At 41.6% G+C, this 23,536-nt stretch overlaps 1 protein-coding gene across 7 annotated transcripts in view; it reads right to left on the reverse strand.

The window, feature by feature from the left end:
- FOXN3 (forkhead box N3) overlaps window positions 1–23,536 on the reverse strand; it is a 219,328-nt gene that overhangs the window by 27,122 nt on the left and 168,670 nt on the right. For 3 of the 7 annotated variants that reach the window (XM_075103690.1, XM_075103689.1, XM_075103691.1), the window contains exon 5: window positions 3,206–3,271. The exons of 3 other annotated variants lie outside the window; for them this stretch is intronic. In XM_075103690.1, the coding sequence (XP_074959791.1) occupies window positions 3,206–3,271 (66 nt within the window). The remainder of the gene's footprint in view (window positions 1–3,205; window positions 3,272–23,536) is intronic. One more of the 7 variants, XM_075103692.1, reaches the window with a different exon arrangement.

Below are 23,536 nucleotides of genomic sequence, written 5' to 3' on the forward strand. Positions count from 1 at the left end.
AAGTAAAACCCCCGCAAACACAAAATAATCCTAGTAACAGTGTTTTGCTCTTTTATCCTGCCTCTTTTTTTTTTTTTTTTTTGCGTAAAAACTAAAGCATGGTATGATTAGGGTAAACGATAAGCAATGTTTGTGCCAGCTCAGATACCATTTCAAGATTTCATATAAAGGCAAAAGCTGACTTTAAAATTAGCATGTGGTTGTTAGCAGCGTTTCACGCATGGGTATGGAATTTTAAATGGTCATTTAAAACTCTAAAGCTAATTAATCAATGTGTTATAAAGCAGGAATAGTTCACTCTGGATTTTCTAATGCCACCAAGATGGGATTCCTTTATGACAGATTATATTAAAAGAATAAATTTTAATAAGACTTTGAATGACAGCTTTAGCTAATTTCTTCCTAAAGATGCTTTCAGCATCCCCACTGCCTAGATGAACATGGATTTTTATCCTGCTGGAAAAGTAGCTTTTAATCCAAGAAGATGTCTTCAAAGTCAAAAGCCAACACACGTAACCATCCTCAGAAACATGAATCCAGACTCTGTCACAATCTGCTTTAGAAGTATCCACGTTTCACAACAATAGTTAAATGTTTGTATGACAGGCAAAGGCCTTAATGGACATTTTCTGATGTGTCAAACTGTTACACTGTGAAATGACACTCAGGTTCTGCCTCCATCTGACCATCTTTGTTGTGGAAGTAACTGGCACACTCGAAGTCAGACTCTCAGACCAAGACGGTGTTTTCACTCAGGTATGAACATCTTTGGCCAAACTGTAAACTATGGCTCCCCCTCTTCAATTCACCTCCAGGCAAGCTTAGCTTCAGAAGAAGGGGCATTTTGCAGCCCTGACAGCTTGAGCGCATGCTTGACACCACAGTCCAGTATGATAAAAAGAACTCTCATCTTCAAAGAATCAAACAGTACCAGCATGCTTACTGCCCTGATCATTCACAGCTTGATTTGCAGACCACTGTAGTCACTGACAGAGCAGAGAATGAACTGTGAGCTTCTAGATGATGCTCAGCATTGCGATGAAATTTTTACAGCCCAATTGCCTTTTATTTGGAAACTACTATTAAACTTGATTTTTCATGCAATTGTTTCTTAATGTGCAGTAGTAATTAATTTGATTTAAGTTGCCTAAGATTTTCCTAACATGGTAGGTAAGTGATACCTAACTGCAATTCATAGGACAGGCTGATTTACTTCCTCAGGCATCCATTCACACACACAAAAATATTTCTCCTCTGTAATTTAGAGGACCTCAGAGATTATGATTAAAACTTCTGACCTTTCCTCCTGGCACTAGCCAATTCTACCCAACGTTTGGAAGGATTCGTGAACTTCTGAGGAGACCTGGCTTTTCAGTTTAAAGGCACAGAGGAAGGCCTCATTACTTGCAGAGATTAAGGAGGGAGCAATGTCAATGAGGAACCGTCTTTCTGCTTTCATCTCCCTCTCAATTTTGATGTCCTGACACAACAGCCTACTGGGAAGGTGACATGGGGGGAGAGATATGCCAAACTCGTGGAAGGCTAGAATTCCCTTCCTCAGAGCGACCTCTACAAACTAAAATAGCAATAAGCCATTTGACAACCTGCAGGCTATGATCTCTATGAAATGACAGTGCCTGAGTCTCCAAATCACTTCCATGCAAACACCTGCAATGCTGGCAAATATGATAAAAGTCTGCAGTGTGTTTAGTACTTGCAGCTTACTATGGATCTCATCCCTTTCTTGTCTGCAATCTTCTCCCGCTCTCCAGTTCATCCAGGAATTCATATTATTCTGTTTTCCCCATCCTTTTCCATGCACATACTGCTTTATTTCTCCTTCCCCCTCTCACATGCCCTTTTACCCCTGCACTCTCGTTCTACCCCAACTTCTTTTCCCCTTTTCTCTGCCGCAAAGCCCTGGCTTCTTTAAACTTCTGATCCCTTGAAGATCTCTCACCTTATTCTTCCCACTAAGCCCAATGATAACCTCCTCTCCCCAATAAAATCTTTCCTTTTTCCTACCTACACATAGCTGGGATTGCTCACCCTTTTACTGTGTGCAGTCCCTGAAGGCTGTTTAGATGAGGGGGACAAGGACCACTCTTCTTTCTTTCCAGAATGGACAGTTTGTTGGTACATCATGCCCTCTCCCGAGAGGAGCTTCTCAAGAGGCAGTTCTCTGGCAGGGGCACAAAGCAGGCTGACAATAGCTTTCCTCGGCTGACAGGAAATGCTTTGATGGTAATTGACTCTCTTCCCCAGGCAGAGTATCAAAGTGCGAATCAAGGCTTCCCCTGGAATTTGGATTTGGTTGTGTGAGCTAGAACAATAGTGGTGATACTAGACAGGCTTGAGATAATGGCTTCTATTTTAACTTCTGCCTTTATTTTTTAGAGCTGCCTGTCACTTGGCATTACTACTGTGCTTGCTGACCAGCGATATGTTTGTTTTCTTGTACTCCCTGCTTTTGTGCAGCTGTATTCCTCTACGGATTCCTCTAATACCTTCCCTGCATGCACTGTGGGGCAGGATGATTCCTGCCCTACTTGCACAGCCCCATACAGTGGGGGTTCAAGGCCCCTTCAGTGCTCTGTTAATACACAGCATCAAAACCTCGGGTCTGGTCACAGAACGAGGAGGACAGCATTGGCAGGAAATGAGACCTTTCCTTGCTCCCTGGAGCCTGCCTACTGCCTTGCATCAGACAGAGCAAAAAAGCAAAACAGGCAGGATGTGTGCAAGGGAGGAGTTGAAACAGTGCCCAAGTGAATGGAAAGCATCCAGATGGCTGTGGTAACTCACACGATGGGAGTCAAATCAAAACAAAATGAAAACAAAACCATATGCCATGCACCCTTCGCTCTCTTGCTCTCTTTCTCTCTCTGCCTTTCTCCTGGCTGTTGCCCCAGGTCTTTCTATCAGTACGGATAATAGTATGTTACTCAATTATGTGTATGTCATGAATAACAATAACCCCTCTTTTACATTAGAGATCATGGATTACTATTATTCACGTAACAAAGAATGTAGTATGAACCACAAAATTATACTCATGTAAGGGTCAAGGAAGTGTAAGGGTCTACATGGGAAGTTATATTTCTTCTTTAAATCCTTCTTTTTATCTGGTACGCTCTATACTTATAAAAGAGAATATTAACTTTACACGTCTACGTTGCTATATGCTATAGAAATATCTACTCACAACCTGCTTGTATCTCAGGGGGAGTATTCAAAAGCATCATGGCAGTGGCAGCATCAATGTCAGGATCTGGAAAAATCAACCAATAAATACATTATTTACAACTGGGCTAATCTTCTTGCCCCCGTTGCTAAACTATAGGTTCAACCAAATCCCTGCAGTGAAAAGGTGTAAGATTTCATTATTCAGAGGGCTTGCTGATCACACACTGAATTTACCCCCAAACTTTCATGTGATCCCACTGCTACTATGAAGTAGACACAGTGATGAATGTCACCAAACCATACTCATGTGTGCATGATACTTTCGCTGTTAGCCTCATGAATTCACTATGTAGTTCTGTGGAGAGTATTTAGATTTCATTACAAAAGATCTGTGAAAGCAGGTGCAACATCACAATTTGGAAGCAACATGGAGGGATGAGCTGACAGTAGAGTGGGAAAGCATAAGGAACACCTACACTTGAGCAAGTGCAGAAGACGACGCTTGGTCATTTTGATTTGTCAATAAGGATTTCCCTCATGTTTGAGGAAGTGTTGGAAGCCAAACTGCTACAATTAAAGGGGTGGGGGGAAGAAACTAGCATTTCATTGAAGCACCAACTTATTTGCATCCTCATCCATCGTCACTTTAATATAAGCAAAAATCATCGGCTGGCTGCTGTTATTCTTAAATTGGTTTCTGAATCCATCACAATCAGTCGACAGATGGTAAGTTATACAGACAGAACAAAATATGATCCTTTTATAACTATATTCACTTGCTTCACACACAGCAGCTCGGCTGCTATGGAAATGTAGGTAGCTATGACAACAGTAAACAACCCCAGAACAACCACTGAATAAGCTGAAAAGAACATCTGCCCCAGCAAAGCGTCCCAGCTGCCCTGGGGCACAACTTGCTAATCGTGCAGTGATGCCGTGTGACAGCGAAAGCCGCCTATGCCATGTCCAAATAAATGAAGTGTGCAATTGAAGCAGACATAAAAACGCACACCCTGGCCGACTGCTGCCTCTGTGCTACTAAACTGAATGACTAATGAGTATGCATTTGTTGTTTGGGTGGTGGTTTTTTTTTCACCCAACTTGTCAGTATTTATACTAAATTACATACCAAAAAATTCAATTTACTGCTAATAGCTCCATGGCACTTTATTTTGGCTATTATGTCAGAAAATTACTTTTCACTGTTAAAAATATATGTACATTGTACCTTTATATATTTCAAATCTATTTCTAGTAGAGTGATACTGTGATACTCTATCTAGTAGAGTGATACTGTGATAGAGTGATAAGTCTTGCAATTTATTGACAATACAAATGACGTAGAGAGAATTTCAATATCTGCTTAAGCAAAACAAATTCACTTGACCAATTAAGAGAAAACCCAATTTTTTAACTAGTTTAAGTATGTACTGTTTTTTTGTGAATAGCTGGAAACACACTTTTAATGGCTACTCTATTATTTAATTGCTGAAACAGTAAAAAGGGCAAGAGTGTAGCGGGTGTAAAACTAAAGGTGTAGCAGCAGCAGACTAAATTAGTATAAAAGGTGCCCACATACTAGAAAGCTGGTGCCTGTCTGTCTCCTGGACAGGTCAGCATATCCTTTTCCCAAAGTCACCAGCAGAATCCTCAGAAAAGAAGCTTTACCAACTTATGTTCATCCTCGGGTTTGAAGATACATCAAAAGCAATATTCCTGCTGCGAGCGTCTATGCTGAAAGTGCCATTTCCAAACAGCGTCGCTCCCGAACACGAGCCATTTTGCAGGACTGGGTCCACACAGCACATAGCCCACACAGCAAGTTTCCCTTTAGTCAAACTGAAGAGGGATAATCTATCTAACGTTAAAAAGCAAGACAAAAAGCAAAGAAGCCTGAGAAATAAAGCCAAACCAAACCAGAATTCTTCCATCTCTTTCATACCATAAAATCAGAAGATCGTTAGAAGCTGAATTTACTATATAATAACTCATACAGCCAGCTTCAGCATTTGTTTATCAGCTGATCCTAAATTTTGTTTTCCTGTTTTACTTTAAGGTCCCACCACTGGGTAACACTGTACCATAATGTTAATTTTGCTGCCAAAAGAATAAAAGGACACAACCAGAAAAAACACATTTCCTGATGATTTCCGGTTTTGTCTGTTTAACAAACTCTGCGCTTTGAGATAAAATTGATGCAATCAATTTATCTTGAAAGGTGCATTCTTAGCCTTTGGACCACTAATGGTACCACCACGTTTCTGTCATGACTTCAGGACACTAACATGAGCTGTTCACAACACACGACTCTATCCACAGCAGCTGTTTTCCAAAGCACAACTATGGCTCAAGCACATTCACACCTGCTATGGTGTCTAGCTCTGTTTCTATTGGTATATTCTTGAAGAAACCGGACAGCTATAACCATAATGCCTTGGAGGAGGTAAGAGGGCTTGGAGACATGCACCCAGGGTGGTGTCAGCACGATCAAGGACCATGTGGTTTGGGTTGTCCTTCTGCAGAGAGAAGAAAAGAAAGGAGGGACTGGCTGCACAAGGAAGTCAAGGGCCGAGGGTCAGCAGTCAGAGACCACAGAAAGAAGTGCGGAAGCAACATCCGAGGGCAAACTGAAAGGCCAGCTCATTCTTGTGCAGCATTTATGCTTGAAAATTGGAAGTATTCTTCTGAGAAGGACATCAAGAAGAGCCAAGAAGTAGTCATGAGGAGCAGCACTGAAGGCAGGTAAATGAAGGCCGCCTTTCCTTGGACTGGCATTTCCTGCTTAGACTTTGGTACCGACCAGTGCCTCAACGCTGACGGCCCTTTTCCCAGAGTTGGCATCTTCGTGAAGTCTCTTCCATGACGATCCTCTAATTTCTAGCAGTAAGGGCTGATCTTGCATGGCAGCCTGACCGGCCTGGTAACTGGTTCCTCTCCCTTCTACCTGCCTGTGTGCATTCATGAAGCTGTAGATTTCATAACTGAGATCTCTGCCCTACCTGAAGTCTGCGATCAACACAAAGGCTCTTGAAGTTATTAACAGTGGGTGGTTAGTGAAAAATGATTGCAGGAACATCTTTCCGTAGGAAACCAGGTTAAAAATAACTACATACAAAGTTTTGGAACTTAGAAAGAAAATTAAGTATTTAAATGGAATGCATCCTGGTTTCTTTTTGCTAATTAAAGTGGTGAATTGACTGCATACACAAACTGGATGTTCATTTTTTGCTAGTGGGAAAGTAGAAGATGCCCAGCTTTCCTAGTGAAAGAGGAAAGTAAGAAACAACAAAGAAGAGGAAGGATTGTTGTACAGAGACGGAAGAGTACATCCAAGTCTCACACAGACAACATCAGAGAGTGACAAAAAAATTGTGACAAAAATTGCCACCAGCCCCTAACAGACAACTGCTGTCCACATACTCAGTGCTTTGAGCTACAATCTGAAGTTTCAGTGCTTGGTCCCTCATCCACCAAGTGTCCTTCACAGGGTATCAGAAACGACCTGGAAGAAATTTTAAGCGCTTACACTAACTCAGAAGGCATGAAAGCATACATCCCAATGCAGTTCAAAGCCAACAACGGGCGGGAGCTCCACCACAGCTGCAGTACCTCCCCCCTTGCAGTGGGAGCCTACCGTTATTTTTGCCAGCATTGCTTTCAAAGACAAAACTTCTTTTGATGAAGATGATACCAACAAACGGTAAGTCACAAACCTCATGGCAGGTCTGTTGGCTGCATTTTAGATTCAAGGTCTTATTCAGCAAAGTGTTCAAAAGTAAACACCAAATTGGTAAAGAGCATCTAGTTCTTTCACTGAAGAGCTAACCTACAATTTATCACTCTGTGGAACTGTGATCTGGTGCATATTGTCAAGACGTGCTTTGAGCCAAACTTCACTCTGCACGTTACCTGTATAGATCAGAATCTGTCCTGCACAGACATGTGATGTGGCAAAATAGTAGGCATGAAATATTTTGGCATGAGATTACATAAACACATTCAGCAGCGTAGAGGATAACCCTCAGGTAGCAGACTGTTTATTCTAGAATTGACAAATAAGAATTAAAAACAAACAGGGTACCTGAGAAAGCCGGATGTGACAGCTGTCCTTTTATTATCTTTGTGATCTCTGATCTGAGTTCATTTCATAGAGGAAGTGTTTTATAGTTATTCATATTATTTTCATATTTTTATTTCAAACTTTGATCTGTTTTCACTGAATGCTTCAAATCCATCCGCTTCCAACTAAATTGTAATAAAAATTAGGAAAGCACAGTCCCTCTTGATTTTGCTAGAGGGTATTTATTTTTACAGCCATACTATAAGGTTTTAAAGAAAATAGCAGTTGAAGCGGTTCAAAGCAACCATGGCCTGAATTTTCCAGCACAGATGCCTAGAGAGAGGCACTTAAGATGCATATTTAGGTACTACTAAAACGTTACTGCCAACTAACGTAAAAAATACAGTTAGTAAATAAACTGCACCATCTGTACACTACAACCATTGCCATGTTATCTCATCAGGAAGGAATTTATAAGATCTTCTTTTAATTTAAAGTTACTACATCTAAAACAGAACTATTTTTGTAAAGAATTTAATTTCACCATTCAGTATGCTAGCTTTTGGCCCCTTCTACTTCTGCCTTAGCATCCTCCACTGCTTTTTTCCACTCAAATGCCCTACTCTAGCTGGAATGCATAAAACTTACTGCCACTGTACTCAGAAGATAAAAGTCCGTTTATTCCTTTTTGAGAAGATCAGTCTTTTTACTCCCTGCCTCAGTTCCTAGCACAGCCCATTCCCACGTTTTTTGTGATCCTATTCTTTGATATTTTCAATTTTCAGCAGCAGGAAAATGTTGCAAAAGCAACACATTGACTTCTACCTTTTACCTTCGGTCTTATTAAACTGCAACAGAGCAAATAGCAGCTTGCCCCTATTTAACTTGTCTGTTAACAGATGTGCCTTTTCCCTTCCCACATCATGATGGTTAACCTTGGTATGAGCCAGGCTAGGTCAAAGACATAGAGAATAATTAATAGAGTGAAGGCTTTTTCGCTGTTTGGGTGGTGTTATTTTTTTCCTATTTTGAATTTAGCTTGCCTGATGACAGAATAACATAGCTGTTAAAATAAAACTGTAATGTGCAAGACAGAAAGAAGTACCTGAAGAGAACTGTAAGTACTGTAACTGTCAAACTCCTTGGTGTAGGATGCCACTGAGTCCACTTCTGAAATATTTAGATAAGGTTGAGTAGAGCTTTTAAAATAAACAGAATACCTGCAGAAGCGTATGGTAAACCAACAAGATTCAGAACCAAGATCTTGGGAAGAGACAAGAAGTTATAGTCATACCTCAACAACAGTGCACGAAAGACCAAGAATGAGAATTCTGGAAGCTATATAACAGAGGCCAGGAGGAAGCAATTTCACTAGCAATACAAAACTGGTCTGGCAGTCACAGTGGTTCTCCCACTCCTTTGAAAGGATCTAGTATGAGACACAGAAGAAGAAAGGTACGGGTCTAAACAAACCATTCATTTTTCCTGTTTTCTAAGTTCATTTCCAGCACTGCCAAGTAAGCTATGGCACAAATTACTCCGAGAGGTCTAATTTTCAAAAATACAGAACATTTCTGACAGAAACTTCTTCCTGCTCCTCTATTTTGTTAAATTTGTATCATCATGAAGCTACACATACACTTTCCAATCTCTAACACCACCATTTTATCAGCCAAAAAGCTGTATAAACAAACAGTTACAACATATGTTCTTGTTAAAAATACTAGCTTTAGTAAAAATAAAGGTAGGAGAAAGAGTTATGAAAGGTCTTACACATGCCCAAACTCACAGAGGTTTGTCTATCATTTGGAAAGCTCTATGAAACCAAAACATGTCATCCTAACTTTTCATCTCAGTAGTAAAGATTAAGATCAATTAAAAAGAAAGACTCACAACGCTGATATATATTTTACCAGTGCAGTATAAAAATCTTTTTAAGAGACAGCTGACTACAGAAGGATAAGACATACAACTTACACATGAAAATGGCGTATTAGAATACATTCTCTGCTTAAAAACAGGGCGGAGATGTTTGCTTTCATTTTGTTTCTTTATTTTTAAAATAAGTTTTCCTTTTTGTGTACATTACTGGCAGGCTTAATTTTCAGTGCTGGAGGATGTGAAAATAAAATTTACCTATCACAAAGGCAACGGTGAAGTCTTTTTTTGACTCCATCCAGCCTACGCAGCTTGTAGTAATGAAGAGAAAACATCAGCTGGTGAAAGCACTAGCCAGTGAGCCCAGCACAGAAGAAGAAAGAAACAATTTGCTGTTCCATCATGTACTTACCTAATTTGTGATCAGGCATTTCAACCATCTTCTTAACTGATTGCTGCAGCCTCAGCTTCTACAGTGGAAGACGGGATTATGAGGGCAGTAACTCCTTGCAGCCTTACAGGTTGCACACATTTTTTTTTGACCAAAGGATACACATACAAACACACATGCTCTTTGTCCCCAGTAATGCAGATGTGTGTTATCTCTAACTGGGACACCAAGGTCATAATTGCTCAAACGCGAGCTTTCATAATGTTCCTACTGCTAATAATAGGTTTTTCTTCCAGCAAAGTGAGAGGATGGCTGGCAGGAGGAAGCCCTCTACACAACTCTGACCATTTAAGCCTGAATAAACCATACCTTATTGTCCCATACAAGTGTTTGTTGTAAGCACTCATTTCCCTCTCATGCTATTTCAAAATACTTCCATGTCCACCAGACCTTGAGAACCGAGTATGTCTTTCAGTTGAGTAAGTGCATCTCATATAGCCTGAGGGACCCTTGGGGAAATGCTTGCAATCCACCCCTCTCTCAACCACTGGTTCTGCAGAAGAAGGTGGCTTCTGGGTACTTTCACTGCCAGATGAGTCTTCAGGAGGGCTTCACCCAAACATCCCAAACTACTGGAACCACCATATCACAACCCACAGCATGAATGTGGCAGTGGAAAGCAAACATAAATGCCACACTGGTTTCAGGATCCAGAAAGCAAAGGGGAAATGTTAGATAAACATGAAAACAGTGAGAAAGGTATTTCAGTGATCTGAAGAAAAAAATGCTACTAATGATGAGAGGTCAGGCATATGACACTGCCAACTGAAGGACTGTATATAGGCTAACTAGGGAGCCAAATGCAGTCTAAAACCAAAAACAAGAGCAGAAAAGGTGAACAAAAAACACAACAGCTAAAATAACCATGTGCTAATAACGCAGGCAGACTGACTTAATGAAAGAGGAGCTCAAGGCACTAGAATTATTACAGGAAAATTCACAAACAGGGTGGAATGGTAATTATTATTGAAACAGGTGTCAAAAGGTCTGTGCTTTTCAAGGAAAGGAAATACAGGTTTTATATGGAAGGACACTGTCATGCAGTAATGAAAGAATAGACTTCGGAAATAAAGCAAAGAGAAGAAAACAGAATATGTTTGGAAATGCTCAGAGAAGACTTCTAAGAGAGAGACACTGGGTCTGCTCTTGACTTCTTGCACCAGATATGGATCTGGATACAGCTCTGCATCATTAAAGAAATGGAAATTATGTCAACACCAGAGACCAACTTCACAGTACAGATTAGAGAACAAATGCCATTTACCATGGTAAGGCCACTTATTCCTGGATGTGACAGCTGACAGGTTTCTTTACCTACGTTGCTGAATGAACAATAGATTTTTTTCTGCTCTCAAGTAATGAGAACAACTTCGGAACAGGAGACCATGAAGTGACTCAGTTTAGATTAAGTGGGAAGGTTAACAGCAAACCTAATTTTAAGATCTATGATTTCCAAAGAGCAAGTTTTGATAAACTATATGGTTGTCTGAAACTCTGGGAAACAGACTGGGCTGAGGAGCTCCAGACCTCAGCCTGCGGGAGGCTGCAGTTCCTCCAAGTCACTGCACAAAGAGCTTGCTCCAACTTGTACCCTGAGAAAAGTAGGAAAGATTCATTCTTTAAAAAAAAAGAACAACAACAAAAAAAAAGCTAAAAAACCCAAGCTGGACAGCTGAACCAAAATGGAAACCTACTTTAGGAGAGAAAACAGAGCTTGGCTTGCTTGGTTAAGCAAAACAAAGGCAGAAAATAAGTAAGACTCTATCAAAATAATGAGGTGACTATGGGATGCAGGAGGAAAGCAAGGAAGAAGAACTATTAAGTTTAAAGACAGCTTCAGTAAAGCAATGTTGGCTGAAGACAGACTGGTAACCAGAACACTTCTTAGACAACAAAGCTGTGGTATTTTGGAAGGCTCTTCTAACAGGAGCTGGAACAGAGTAAGAAGATTGAATGTGAGTTTTCAGAGCTATTTGCGCAGTGCTGCAGCTCACAATGTGACCCAGGGAAAGGGACTTTCCAGAAGCTGCCTCCTAAACTGTGCTTCTCTAGGACAGGTAAGCTCTCTGCAAAACTCTATGACATAGAGGGAAAGAGCACATGGAAGCCTATTTGCACAGAGGGTCATCTACATAAAACTGCAGAAGCACCAGGATGATGTCTGACACTGCAGGGGCAGACCTTGCACCACTTCATGACAAAGCCAGCCTGCAAAAAGCTTATGGGCAGTGCTAGGGACACGCAGGTCCCATGCCTACCAGCTTCCAGCATGCAATGTGCCCTGGGCTACTGAACTCAGGCAGGATGCCTGAAGCTTGGTGGCTATCTGCACTTGGAGGAGAGCAGCACAGAGCTGGAGCCTCATAACTGACAGTCAGCGCAGTGCAGAGTGGTCATATAAGCCCACATCTGTATCATGTAGCCGGCCTGAGCTCTGTGGCAGCAGCCTTAAACATGTAAGTAAGACTCCCAGTATAATAAAGAGGAGGCTGGCCAGAGGCCAGTAGCACTTGAACCATGGCACTATGAATGAAAGCCAGCGAGCAAGCCATACAAGACCTGGCTTGCAAGTGGTCTCACCTCTCCCATTGCACTCCCATACCTGCATATAAACTTCTGTTCAGACTCTTGCCTTCTCTCTTCTGCTCTCCTCTGCAGGACAGCAGAGCAGTTCAAGGCAGGTAGATGCAGAGAGGTGCCAGCAGGCAGAGCCTCGTACGTGGGGGACTGGGAGAACCAGAGGGGAATGCCAGTGTCTCACAGCTTAGGGAGGTCTGCGCACAGGGGCTTCTTTGTGAATATAGGAAAAGACTGGGAAAACTGGTAGCAAGCCCAGCAGTTCCCACTCTGGCATACGCTATGCAATCCTGGGTTTCAAGGCGTGGATGTAGGCAGGACAGCTAGAATTGCCACCAGAAGTATGTTTAAAAAAGCGTAAACAACTAACAGGGACACAGGCAGGCAGGCAGGCAGTCTGCTGGGGCTCAACTCCATACCATACAGCCATGACAGCCAGCCAGGGCTTGCCCTCCAGTTCTAGATTAGGTGTGTTTTCCTCAGGAGGGACAGTGGATAAATGGAGATGTGTTAGTGCTGATTCTTGAGTAAAATCACACCTGAGAGAACAGATCACTTTTTGTTTGCAGAATTACATCCAAGACAGGCAGGCGTATTATAAATAAAGAAAAATCAAAGTCCATACCACTTACTTCTCTTCTTCCTAAGATTGAGACCAACTAACAATTACTATTATGAATCAATCAATAAACAAGTAAATCAAATTACTAGTTTTGAAAAGCTATTATTAAATACATTAAAAAACCCTGCTGAGGCAACTCTTTCTCCCTTGCCAATCTTTTGCAAATGTATCCCCATTAAAGACCAACAGGACTAGACATAAACTTACCCAAACCAATGGAAACAGAGTAAAGCCTTTTTTCCATCAGAGCACTTGACAATTGTTATTTTGCATTGCTGCGAGCGAGCCCCAGCCTATATATGGAGATGCTAAAGACTCGCCCAGGTCTGTGGATGATGGCTGAGCACTCTCCACAGGGAGTGATGTTCAATATGGCTGGAACAAGCTGCTCTTCTGCTTCTCAGAAGGAAATCAATGGAGGAAGGAAGACAGCCCCAGCAACACCGTCATCATCTGACAAAACTGGTTCCACTCTTCCTGCAATACTCCTTCTAAATATCTTTAATTTTCATATAAAAGACATGACACAAGAGCAGGAATCTAGTGTTTAGGGCCTTTTGACTTTTTTTTGTTAGACAGCTTCCCAAGTGGGCCAAGGGATGAGACGCAGGCCAATGGTAAGGTGATGCAGGAACTAACATCGTTTTTGAAGAATTACTATAAAGACATACAAAACCAAATACAGCCTTTGAAGATCTTGACATACCCACTGCAGACGTCTACAAAATAACCAATGGAGTAGCAGAATTACTTTCTAATTACAACCATCAATATCCTGAGACCATACTGGCCTTTTTTAGTGAAAGCTCTGGCTGAAAGTAACACAGTGAACGTAAGCGGCCTGAACACTGAAGAGACTTTAACAGTGAAATTAGTCAGTCTTAGGTTAGGGCTTTAACTTAGCTTAAATAGCATATGTAATAATAGGAATTTTTTAAAACAACTGCAACACAGTTTGTTTAGACTAAACATTACATCCTAGTTATTAGGGTTTTTTGTTTCTTACTTCAATACTTCATAGAAGAGATTTTGTAGAAGAAACATTGCAAACCTGAAAAAAACTATCAAACTTGCTTTTGCTTACATATTATTGAATTCAGCTGCATATGCATCTCAGATCTTCCAGTAAACACTTCGCTAATATGAAGATGTAGTACCATCTGAGCTATATAGTAGCAAGCATGTAAGCTAATATTGGCTTCACTGGAATTTTTACTTAAACATTTCAAAAACAGAGGAAATATGAAATGCCATGAATGGAAATGTTGTGACAGAATAGTTCACTCTAGTCTCTAGAAGGCGAGCACTTAGACAAGACTTTGCAAATAAGTTGCATATTTACAGGCCCCTTGGATGCTTCTAACATGCCAAACTGCTATCATGTAGCTCCTTTCTATCAAAAATGGTTCAAACAACCTTTTACTTACTATTATCTGTTATGTTTAATTAAAAAAAGAAGGGGAGACACAAGCTTCCACTTCTGCCAACCTCTGATTTGCCATGAATGACCCTGTTCAAACTCCTTGGACTCTCAATCACCACTACCTGACAGGTGAGATTATCAAAGTAAGGAATGGGCAGAATACAACCAGAATTCCTTTCCAAACTCTTTCAGATCCTCAGCTGGAAGGTGTAAAGTGTATTTACTTCACAAAACAGAGTGGGTAAGATAAGGGGCTCTCGTCCCACTCTCTTCATGTGGTGAACAGGGCCTCAAACTGACTATGTGCACAGGCTGTGCCCAAAAGAAGTTGGTGGACTTCTTAAAAAAAAAAACCCAAAACAAACCACCAAATGAAATGAAGCTTTATCCCGATAGTAGTGAGAGCTGTGGCTATAATCCAGGAAAGCACTTACATGTGTGTACAAGCCAGAGAACAAGTAGTCCCCATGGAAGAGGATCAGAGTACCAGCATCCCAGAGTGGAACAGCTGGGCAGCTTAACTACAGCTCAGGACGCTTTTGTAAAAACATTAGTGCTTTCGTTAACAAGAATGACAAGTGTGTTTTGTGCCACTCTCACTGGCACACAGCAAGGCCAGAGAGGAAACCACGTTTTAAACAGTGTTCCCTCTGCAGTTCCCCAACATAGCTCCCCATCCCTGGTGGCTGTGTCCCTGCTGGGGAGGAACGGCTGTCACTCCAGCCAAGCCAGTGGCATGACAAAAGCTGCCATGAAGAAAGGGAGGGCTTGATTTTACTACGTATGAAATCTTCTTGACAATTTTGTATTTACAACCAAATAGAAAAAATGCCCCGCATTTCTTTTCGTATCCAGAATTTCAACAAACTCTAGTGAGAGCTGGTTTATTGATTTTAACCACGAGTTTCTGTAATCCTTGTCAGTGCAGCACACAGGCATCAATCCGGGCTTTCAGAGAGCTCTCCTTCATGTACATACAGCAAATGGTTCATACTAACTCCGCCAGCTCAAATTCAATTTACTAGCATGATCTGCGTGTCAGATCTGCATGCCTGTGAGAGCAAAGCATCGGCTGTCTGGGGAAACAAATCTTAGTAATGTTTGGTAATCAGATCGATTACAACAAAACAAGAGAGTACACATTCATCTTGCCCCCCTCCCAATCTCTGCCTCTCTGTGCACTGATCTTTAATGATCGCGTGCCTTCTCATGGGAGAGTCAAACAGGCTGAGTACCCACCACTGTACAGAGGCCCTCCCAACTCGTCTCATGACCCTTCCATGGCCAGAAGAGTTTCTAAGCATCCCAGTGTCTGTTGAAGATTTCCCTCCCCTGCTTCTCTTCTTCCTGTCTCCAGCAGGGGGTAGAAAAATCTCGAAGTATAAAGGTGGCGGACCTCCAGAAAGGCAAATGCAAAAAGAAAAAAGCTCCTATGTATTTTTCATTTTAATGCTATCATTTATAGGCAAACAGCTGTCTTGCACACAGTCAGGAATAGAACTGAAAACCTTATAGGGATCCTTTCCCCTTCCCTCCCCTAGCACATACCTGATGCCCCAATTTAGAAACAATTCTTCATAAATCTGGTGCAACATTTCATCTGGTACAACAAACACTCTAATGGCATGTATTATAGCCTTTGTACAGCGTTTGTTATAAAAACCACAAATATTCTTCCACTGGGAACACACTAGTGAAAATATTTCTATTCTATGCAAAACTGTCAGTGAAATTCCAGTAAAGTTAGAGCCCTGGCAGTTACAGGACTCCTTAGTGCAGGAAGCCAAGTGCTAGATTGTACAACAGTAACACAGTTATGGAAAACAGTGTAAAGCCTTAAAATAGCTGGAGGTAAGTCATATCACTGTCTTGTTTCAGAGGAGACTAACAGTGGTAATTATGCCTGATTAAAAATCAGTGTTGCTGGACTTGATGTTGGCTGGGAAGGGCCTGGAGTATATAAACCCCCAAACTCTTAATGCTGGGAAAGCACCGAGCTACATCTTCCTTTATCAGGGATGAAAGGAAGCAGCTCCCTTCCTTTTAGTTTCCAGGCAAAGTATCTGGAAACACATTTGAGGTTGCTTTTCATGTCATTACTGGATATTTTAATAAAAGTGTGAGGATGTATGTGCGAAGTTACAAAGAGCTTATTTACAGTTAGTTTTAGAAGTGAGAAAACTTCCCTTTCGTCTCCTCACGTGTCAGCCAGCAACATCAAATCTGTTCTGCCCCTCAATCATGATAACACAGCACAGCTTGCCTAGGCTTTTTACTGATGGGACTGCTTTGGGATTGCAGAAAGGATGCTGATGAGTATTAACTATGATGCCTGTCATTTTGTATCTCTGCGTAATCCTACAGCTCTACCATTATGACAGCAGAGTGCCTCTCAAGAATTTAAACACAGAATTCTCCCTTTTCTTCCCAAACTTTTAGATTAAGTAGTTTGATGAAGGGTGTATGTGTACATCAAAGAAAGAGACACACACGTGCATGTACAAGGTACTGGAGAAAAAGCGTAAAAGGCAGAAAAATTAATTTTGCAGCAAAACCTGTGATAACTGTCTGGCTGAGCATGTATCCTATGTGAACGCCACCTTCCGTGGTCCTCAGAGCTAAAGCTACACTGCAATGTAATTACTGAAGGAGGTCACAGCTTTTCAGGGGGTAAAACTGGAGGAAATCTCTTGGAAAACTCTGACTACTTGGACAACGAAGTTGGCTTTCCAGAATGGAAACTAAATAGATGCATTCCTAAGAGGCTCTATACAACACAGCAGAGAATTCTCTTTTACATCAGCTGAAGGGTTCTGTCAGCAGCAAATCCATTTTTACTGGGAAGTCATCTAAGAGTATATATTACACCCAGACCAACAGAGAGGGTCTGAGTCCTCTGTTACAGAGGGATGGTAGCAGATACCTCTTGCTGGCCTAGCAAAATGGGCATCCAACAGCTCTGAAAAACTCAAAGACCCCCAGAGCAGAGGCAGAAGCAATGGTCTGGCACAGAAAGGACATTTCCTAGTGCTGTCCCACCTTCTCTACCACCACACTTTTGTCATTTGCTCACAGAAATCTGGATTTGCTAAAACTGACCAAACCCTGACTGGGAAGGGCTGCAGAATTGCCTCCTACGTTGGCTGATGCTGTCACCTCCATGAGATGAGCTGCACAAATCTTAACAGTGCCACCAGCTGACCAAATCTAGAGGAAGCTCCTCACTTACCCCACAGAGACGTTTGGTCTTCTCCAAATCCGGTCGTTTGCATGTGTTCTTATCAAACCAACCCTTACCTCACTTCAGAAATGCAGCTAGGGAAGAGCAGCTGACTACAACCACCTCTGAATTTCACAAACTGGCAAAAGTTTTTCTTTCAAATGCCTTAGGTGAACCCATAGCTATTGTCATTAGTGACTTGCCTCTCTACCCCACAGAATGCAACCAAAACCACATTTCTTGTCAAAATCTTTCATAATAATTAAACATCAGTCCCCTCCAATTTTCCTTTCTTCCTATTTTCCTGTTCTTCTTTGGCATGTATCAGTCCTTCCAGCAGGCATTTTCCCTTTTCCACAAGGATAAGTGCGTGATGCCCATCACCGTGATACCAGAGCTCCTCACCACTGGACAGATGCACCAACATGCCCTGCCCAAGGCTGGGACAGAGCTGGGCCCTGAGTTTTGGTGGGGTTAGAAACACAGCCCCTCTGGGGCAATCATCCATAGCTGAACACTAAAACACAATGCGTTAATAAGTAGGTCAGCATGCTCCTATGAAAGTAATGGGTTTAACACCGACTGTGTCTGCCAGCAGGCGTAGAAAGTGTCTGGAGTTTTCCCCCGTTTCCCACATTCAGCCCCTTCGAAGCCACAGCAATCCTCCTCTGTCGCTGTCCTCCTGGCAGCAGGGCAGGGTTCATGGGGTGCCCGCAGCCCTGCCGTACCTTGGCCACCAGCAACTCCGCCTTCGCAGGGCTGCGGTCAGGAGCCACTGCTGAAACCTTGCACCAGAAAGCAAATTCCAAGAAAACAAACACCATCACTAGGCAATCAAAATGCAGTTGGTAGCAACAAACAAACGATCTGCAACAAGGATCTAGGGTTCATTCTTGCCAACAGGTTCAACAGGTTTAATATTAAGTCACCCCAAGCTTTATTAGTGCCTAAGAGGGAAACAGCGCAAAGATCTTGTCACTTTGGTTTCACCACCATCCCTGCTTTAGTGCAGCTCCCCCGCTCCACTTCCCTCCCTTCAGCAAGGAAGTATTTTGACTCTCTTTAAATTAGTCCGGAAAAACATTTCCCTCCTGTCCAACTAAAATATTTGAGTGTCCCAACCTTACGCACATGCCTGAGCAGGGCTGAATGCAGGCATGGAGGGACGGGGAGGTGTGGGGGGCAGCACCCCACCCACAGGGGAGCAGGAGCACTTTTCAGTCTGCCCAGAGTTTTCAGTTGCTCAAGGAAGAGGACACTGGACTGAAACATGGTGCTGAGGTAGCGCGCTGGCCCTTTGTGCAGCTGAAGCACACCTGGGCTGCCCACTCACCAGGCCCACCACAGGCAACTAATGCAGTCCTGTGTGATCCCACCATAAAAACCTGGGGCTGAACCTTACCTGCATGGCTTCTTCACCTTATCACAGCCAGTACAGAAAGCTCTCCTGAACAGAAGGATAATTGCTTGCAAAGGACACCGATTTGTTTTAATAAAGGCTCTGATATACTCTTGTCATTTTCTTTAAATACAGCAGCAGTCAATGGTATTTACCAAAAATAGCGCAAAAGGCAAGAAAGTTCATTCAAACGTTTCTTCTCTCAATGAAGCAGCTCACTATGATGCCTCTGCAAATAGATCTCTATATTCAGCCCAACATGGCATCGCGTGGACTGCAAGACCGCAACACAATGCCCAAATACCATCTGCTCCTCCCACGAGCTGGTCTTTAGAGCCTTTAGCTTTTGTAAACAACTGCTGGCCCATTTTATTTTGAGATGCTGCACAATGTAGCAGAACACACTTACAAGCTGACTATAATCAACAGCTTTACAGTCTGCTAAACTTGTTTTAAATAATCCATAAATACCAAAAAAGACACACTGTACTCTTTATCAATTTTCATGCAAACTCAGTTCTGTTTGTTGCATTTTCTGTTTATAGCAGCATGGCTTTAAACCACAGAATAAATAGTATTATTTTCCATTCCATTTTAACTCCAGTCCAGAAACATACGCTATATTTAATTACTGTTTTGGTAGAGTCCACCTACACAGACGGGCTGTGCTTGCATGAATCAACTGGTATCTCTGGATTCAGAGCACAGAAAAGGTTAAAAAAAAAATGAGGGCACTTATGTCAGCCCCTCCTTCCTCTCCCCTGCATTTCATCACACTGAAAGGGTTTAAAAGTAAAAAATTCCTTCCACATCATATAATCCTGGCATCTGCTGTGCAGCAAATCAAGCTCACTCATTTTGCTGTGTTATTCCCAAAAGTAACTGTACAGATTCAGGTTCAGAACTCTATTTTCCACTCCCTGAAGTTTCCAAATACCTGTTTTTTCTATTTAGGTACATCAGAGAAAGCAGTAAACACAGCTAGTAAATACAAAGCATTCTCTCTGCCTAAGTGCAATTCTTATTGCATTACTTAAGAAATATAATTTCCTGGGGTTTTTTACTGCCTTACTTTATGATATACATGATATGGTATCAATCTACCAACCTCCTTCTGCTGCCCTTTTCTTCAGCGGCCCGCAGCTCACCCATGACATTATGTAGTTCAAATACGAACCCATTACCAGGATAAAGCCACAGAAGGAATCCAGTCTAGAGAGTGAGTAGGTCGCTGTGGTCATGTTTATTATTTAATAACAGTGGGAATAATTCATATCACAGCAACAGTTCTTCACCACTCCGTTTATCAATTTCAAAGTAAAGTACGTCAGGCCTCCAGGCAGTGACGGGAGGCCGAAGGCTCAGTCCACCTGAATTCTCTCTGTTAAGCCCTGGGCCCATGTTCAAGGCTGGACTCCAAAGTAAGATACGTGGGAACAATCCTTCTTCACCTACACCTATGGCCAGCAAGTCTGTGCCAGCAAAGCCTTGGGAGTAGCACAGCCTCAAATTCACATCCTATTTCCATGTAGACACTGTGGTTTCGGGTAAGGTGTTTCATCCTCCCTCCTAAATAAATGAGGTTTAATTCTTCTCCTTGATACGGGCTGCCTGGCTGGTGTACTCACTCTGCAAGCTTTTTGAGGCAAAGACTGTCTCTTACTACATGTGTCTCGGTTGACAATAATTGCTGTAGCTGTCCTGAAGTCTACAATTTCTAACATTTTTTTAAAATGTGATTAAATAAGAAACCTAATGTCCTCACCAACACCTTTCTCAGGTGTATCTTTTCCACAAAACAGGGCGGTGTCTCTGTCATTAGGCTAACATAATTAATTTTCTTCTGTAACATGCTTTCCTTCACACCCTTGCTATTGGTCAATATGATTTTCAATACATATTGAAGCCGCAATGAAACAGAACAGGAAGAGAAAGGAAGACATGACAGTAAAACTTAAAACTTTATTCCAAGAATCTTCCTATTTCTGCAGATCTCACAGATGAGGCATTTTAATTTCACCTTGCTTTTTCCTACATGCTTTTATCCTGCACCCTCAACAATTGATGAACTACTAACTGGGTTTCCAAATCCTTACAACAGGGCCAAGGTTTATGCCTTTTTGTTTGGCTAATCTTTTCACATCTATTTGCCTTGCTGCCACGACAACTAAACAGCAAATAAGTGATTTGGGTTCATTCAATAGATTCCAAATTGGGAGCCTGCCTATTTCGTTTGCTTTAGGGCAAAAGGAGGAAGCAAACAGCAGCTTTGTAAGTGAAGTTGCTGATATTCTTCTCTCAATTATGGCTGTGAAAAGATTTAGAAATGCAAAGTACTCTTTACAAACAGAGTCACTTCATGCTGATCCAACTTGTTTCAATTCACTTTAATTTGATTCCGCCTCTAGAAGTGGTTTAACTTTGATACCTACTATGGTTTTTTACATTTAGACAGATTGTTTTCAACTCAGCAGGACAAACTAATGTTAATAAGTTCCATTTAGTTTTGAGTATTTGCTTAAAAGGGGGGTGGGAGCTCATAACCAACAAACCCTGAGGCTAACCAGCTCTCTGGGTGCCCAGTGCCATCTTCTGATCTGTATCATCTGAACAATTCCCAGTGCTGATGTTGTTTAATATTTTTAAGACTTTTCCACTAAGGTGGAAAAGAAAAAGCAACTTTAAAGGGTCTAAAAAAAAAAAAAAATCCACAAAAGCATTTTTTAATAATTGCTTGCCAAGGATGTACTGCTGCATAATAATTTTGCAGAGTAGCTGCAGCAGGCAGTCAGGTCTGGCGTATGGTTGTTCAGCTGCAGTTTGAAATAGGTACTGCTCTAAAGCACAATTTTACTGCTCCATGACTTTATGGCAGTAATTTGAAGACTTCTCACCCAACATTAAAAAAAAAAAATTAACAAAAAGAACCCTCTGAAATCAACATATTATTTAATAAAATAAATGCATTTTGAAACTTTCAAAGTTCATTCAGCTTCTTCCCAGCCTGGCCCTGGTAACTAAACAAGTACAACACACATCATGGCAAGAGGCCGGAGTAATAAGGCAGATAGGAAACCTCTTTCTTAAAAAGTCAACCCAATTGCACGGATGAGATTCAGCATTTCTTACATGGCTTTTAAAAAACAAACAATTCCTGCACCTTCACTGAAAGGGAATTCTCTCTCTTACAAAATTCAGTAAGGAGCAGAGTCCAAGAGCAAGGGACACAGAGAGGCTTAACTCACTCAGCTCCTCCTGCAGAGCAAGGGCATCTCCCCTTTCAGCCACTCCGTAAGCACCACAGGCATTGGCAGAGAACTGTGAATTCAGCAACATGCTGGCATGTAAAACTCCAGAGCAACTGACACACAACTACCAGAAAGTCCCTAACGGTGCCTTACTATTCCAGTCCTTATTTAATGTGCTAGAAAACAGTAACGGCACCTGTATGATTAAAAATAAAATAAAATAAAATAAAAAAACCCAAGGAACTGGGGTTGAGGGGGGAGGATGGAGGAATGGAAGAAGGAGAGAGGAGGAACAAGTTTCTTACCTGGTAACACCACCTGAAGACATAGGAGAAAAGAACCAAAGAGATGCCACCTCAGAGGCCCAAAAAATTCTGGGCAACTGGTCAAGCAAATACAAAAATGTACAACCGATAAAGATTCACAGACCTGAAGGGGGGCGGAATTTTTCTCCTTTGTCAACTGAAGGTAGAAAGTCAACCAAAAAGACATGAACAGACCTCCACAAAGTTGACCCAACTCTAGTTTCTGGTGTTGATTACAGCCCCGTAGAGACATCCCCCCCCCACTTCCCACACGAAGGTTCTCACATTACACAAACACTACAAATGATTAAAAATTACATGAAATTTTACAAAATTACATGGTATGCTTCTGCTTCTGTTGCCAGCCCCGAAGTGTTTAGCACACTGTTATGCTATCAAGTTTTGTACTCTGTGCCAGTCACTCCCCAAGGTGTTTATGTGAAGCACTCAGGCAAAATGAACAGAACATCTGTATTCTATTTGCTAATGAGCAATCATCATTTCTACAATTCTCCAACCAGGGATTTTGCTGTTTGGAATACTAATGCCATTTAAAAAAATTAAAAGAAAAAAAAAAGTTCTGCTCATTAGTACTACAGTTACTAAAATACTTTCACACTATTTACAGCACAACCAGGCTTCTATTTCCATTGCTTTCCAGTATTTTTACAAAATTAGAGCTTTCAGAAATAAAAACTTTGATGATACATACTTAATGTATTTTCAGAATTAGCATCATTTGCAATGCAGCTCTTGCTTTAATTACATTTTATCCTCACAGAGGCAAGGATTTAAAATAAACTTTTATAAAAGCTTTTCAAATACACCCTACTGAAGATTCCCTTCATTGCTTTTTATATTGTGGCAGCACCCACAGCAGGCTAGATGAGGAAAAAAAATAAGAGTTATAAAAATACGGGCCATGGTCTACAAACTTAATTACATGAAACTCTTATGTGTGCAGAGAGAGTGAGGGAATACAACAGCTTTGTAACTTGTGACATGTGTCGTGCAGACAGAGCTCTCAGTTTCCCTTCTAACCAATGGATATCTGCATCAACTGAGGACCAGGATTATTCTCTGACAGAAGGGCCACATCGTGAAAACGGCAACATGTGAGGGAGCGCTCCTGGCTGCCTCCCCTCGTCACAGCACTTGGGCATTTCA

Source organism: Phalacrocorax aristotelis, chromosome 9 (assembly GCF_949628215.1).
Source record: "Phalacrocorax aristotelis chromosome 9, bGulAri2.1, whole genome shotgun sequence".
Taxonomy (NCBI): domain Eukaryota; kingdom Metazoa; phylum Chordata; class Aves; order Suliformes; family Phalacrocoracidae; genus Phalacrocorax; species Phalacrocorax aristotelis.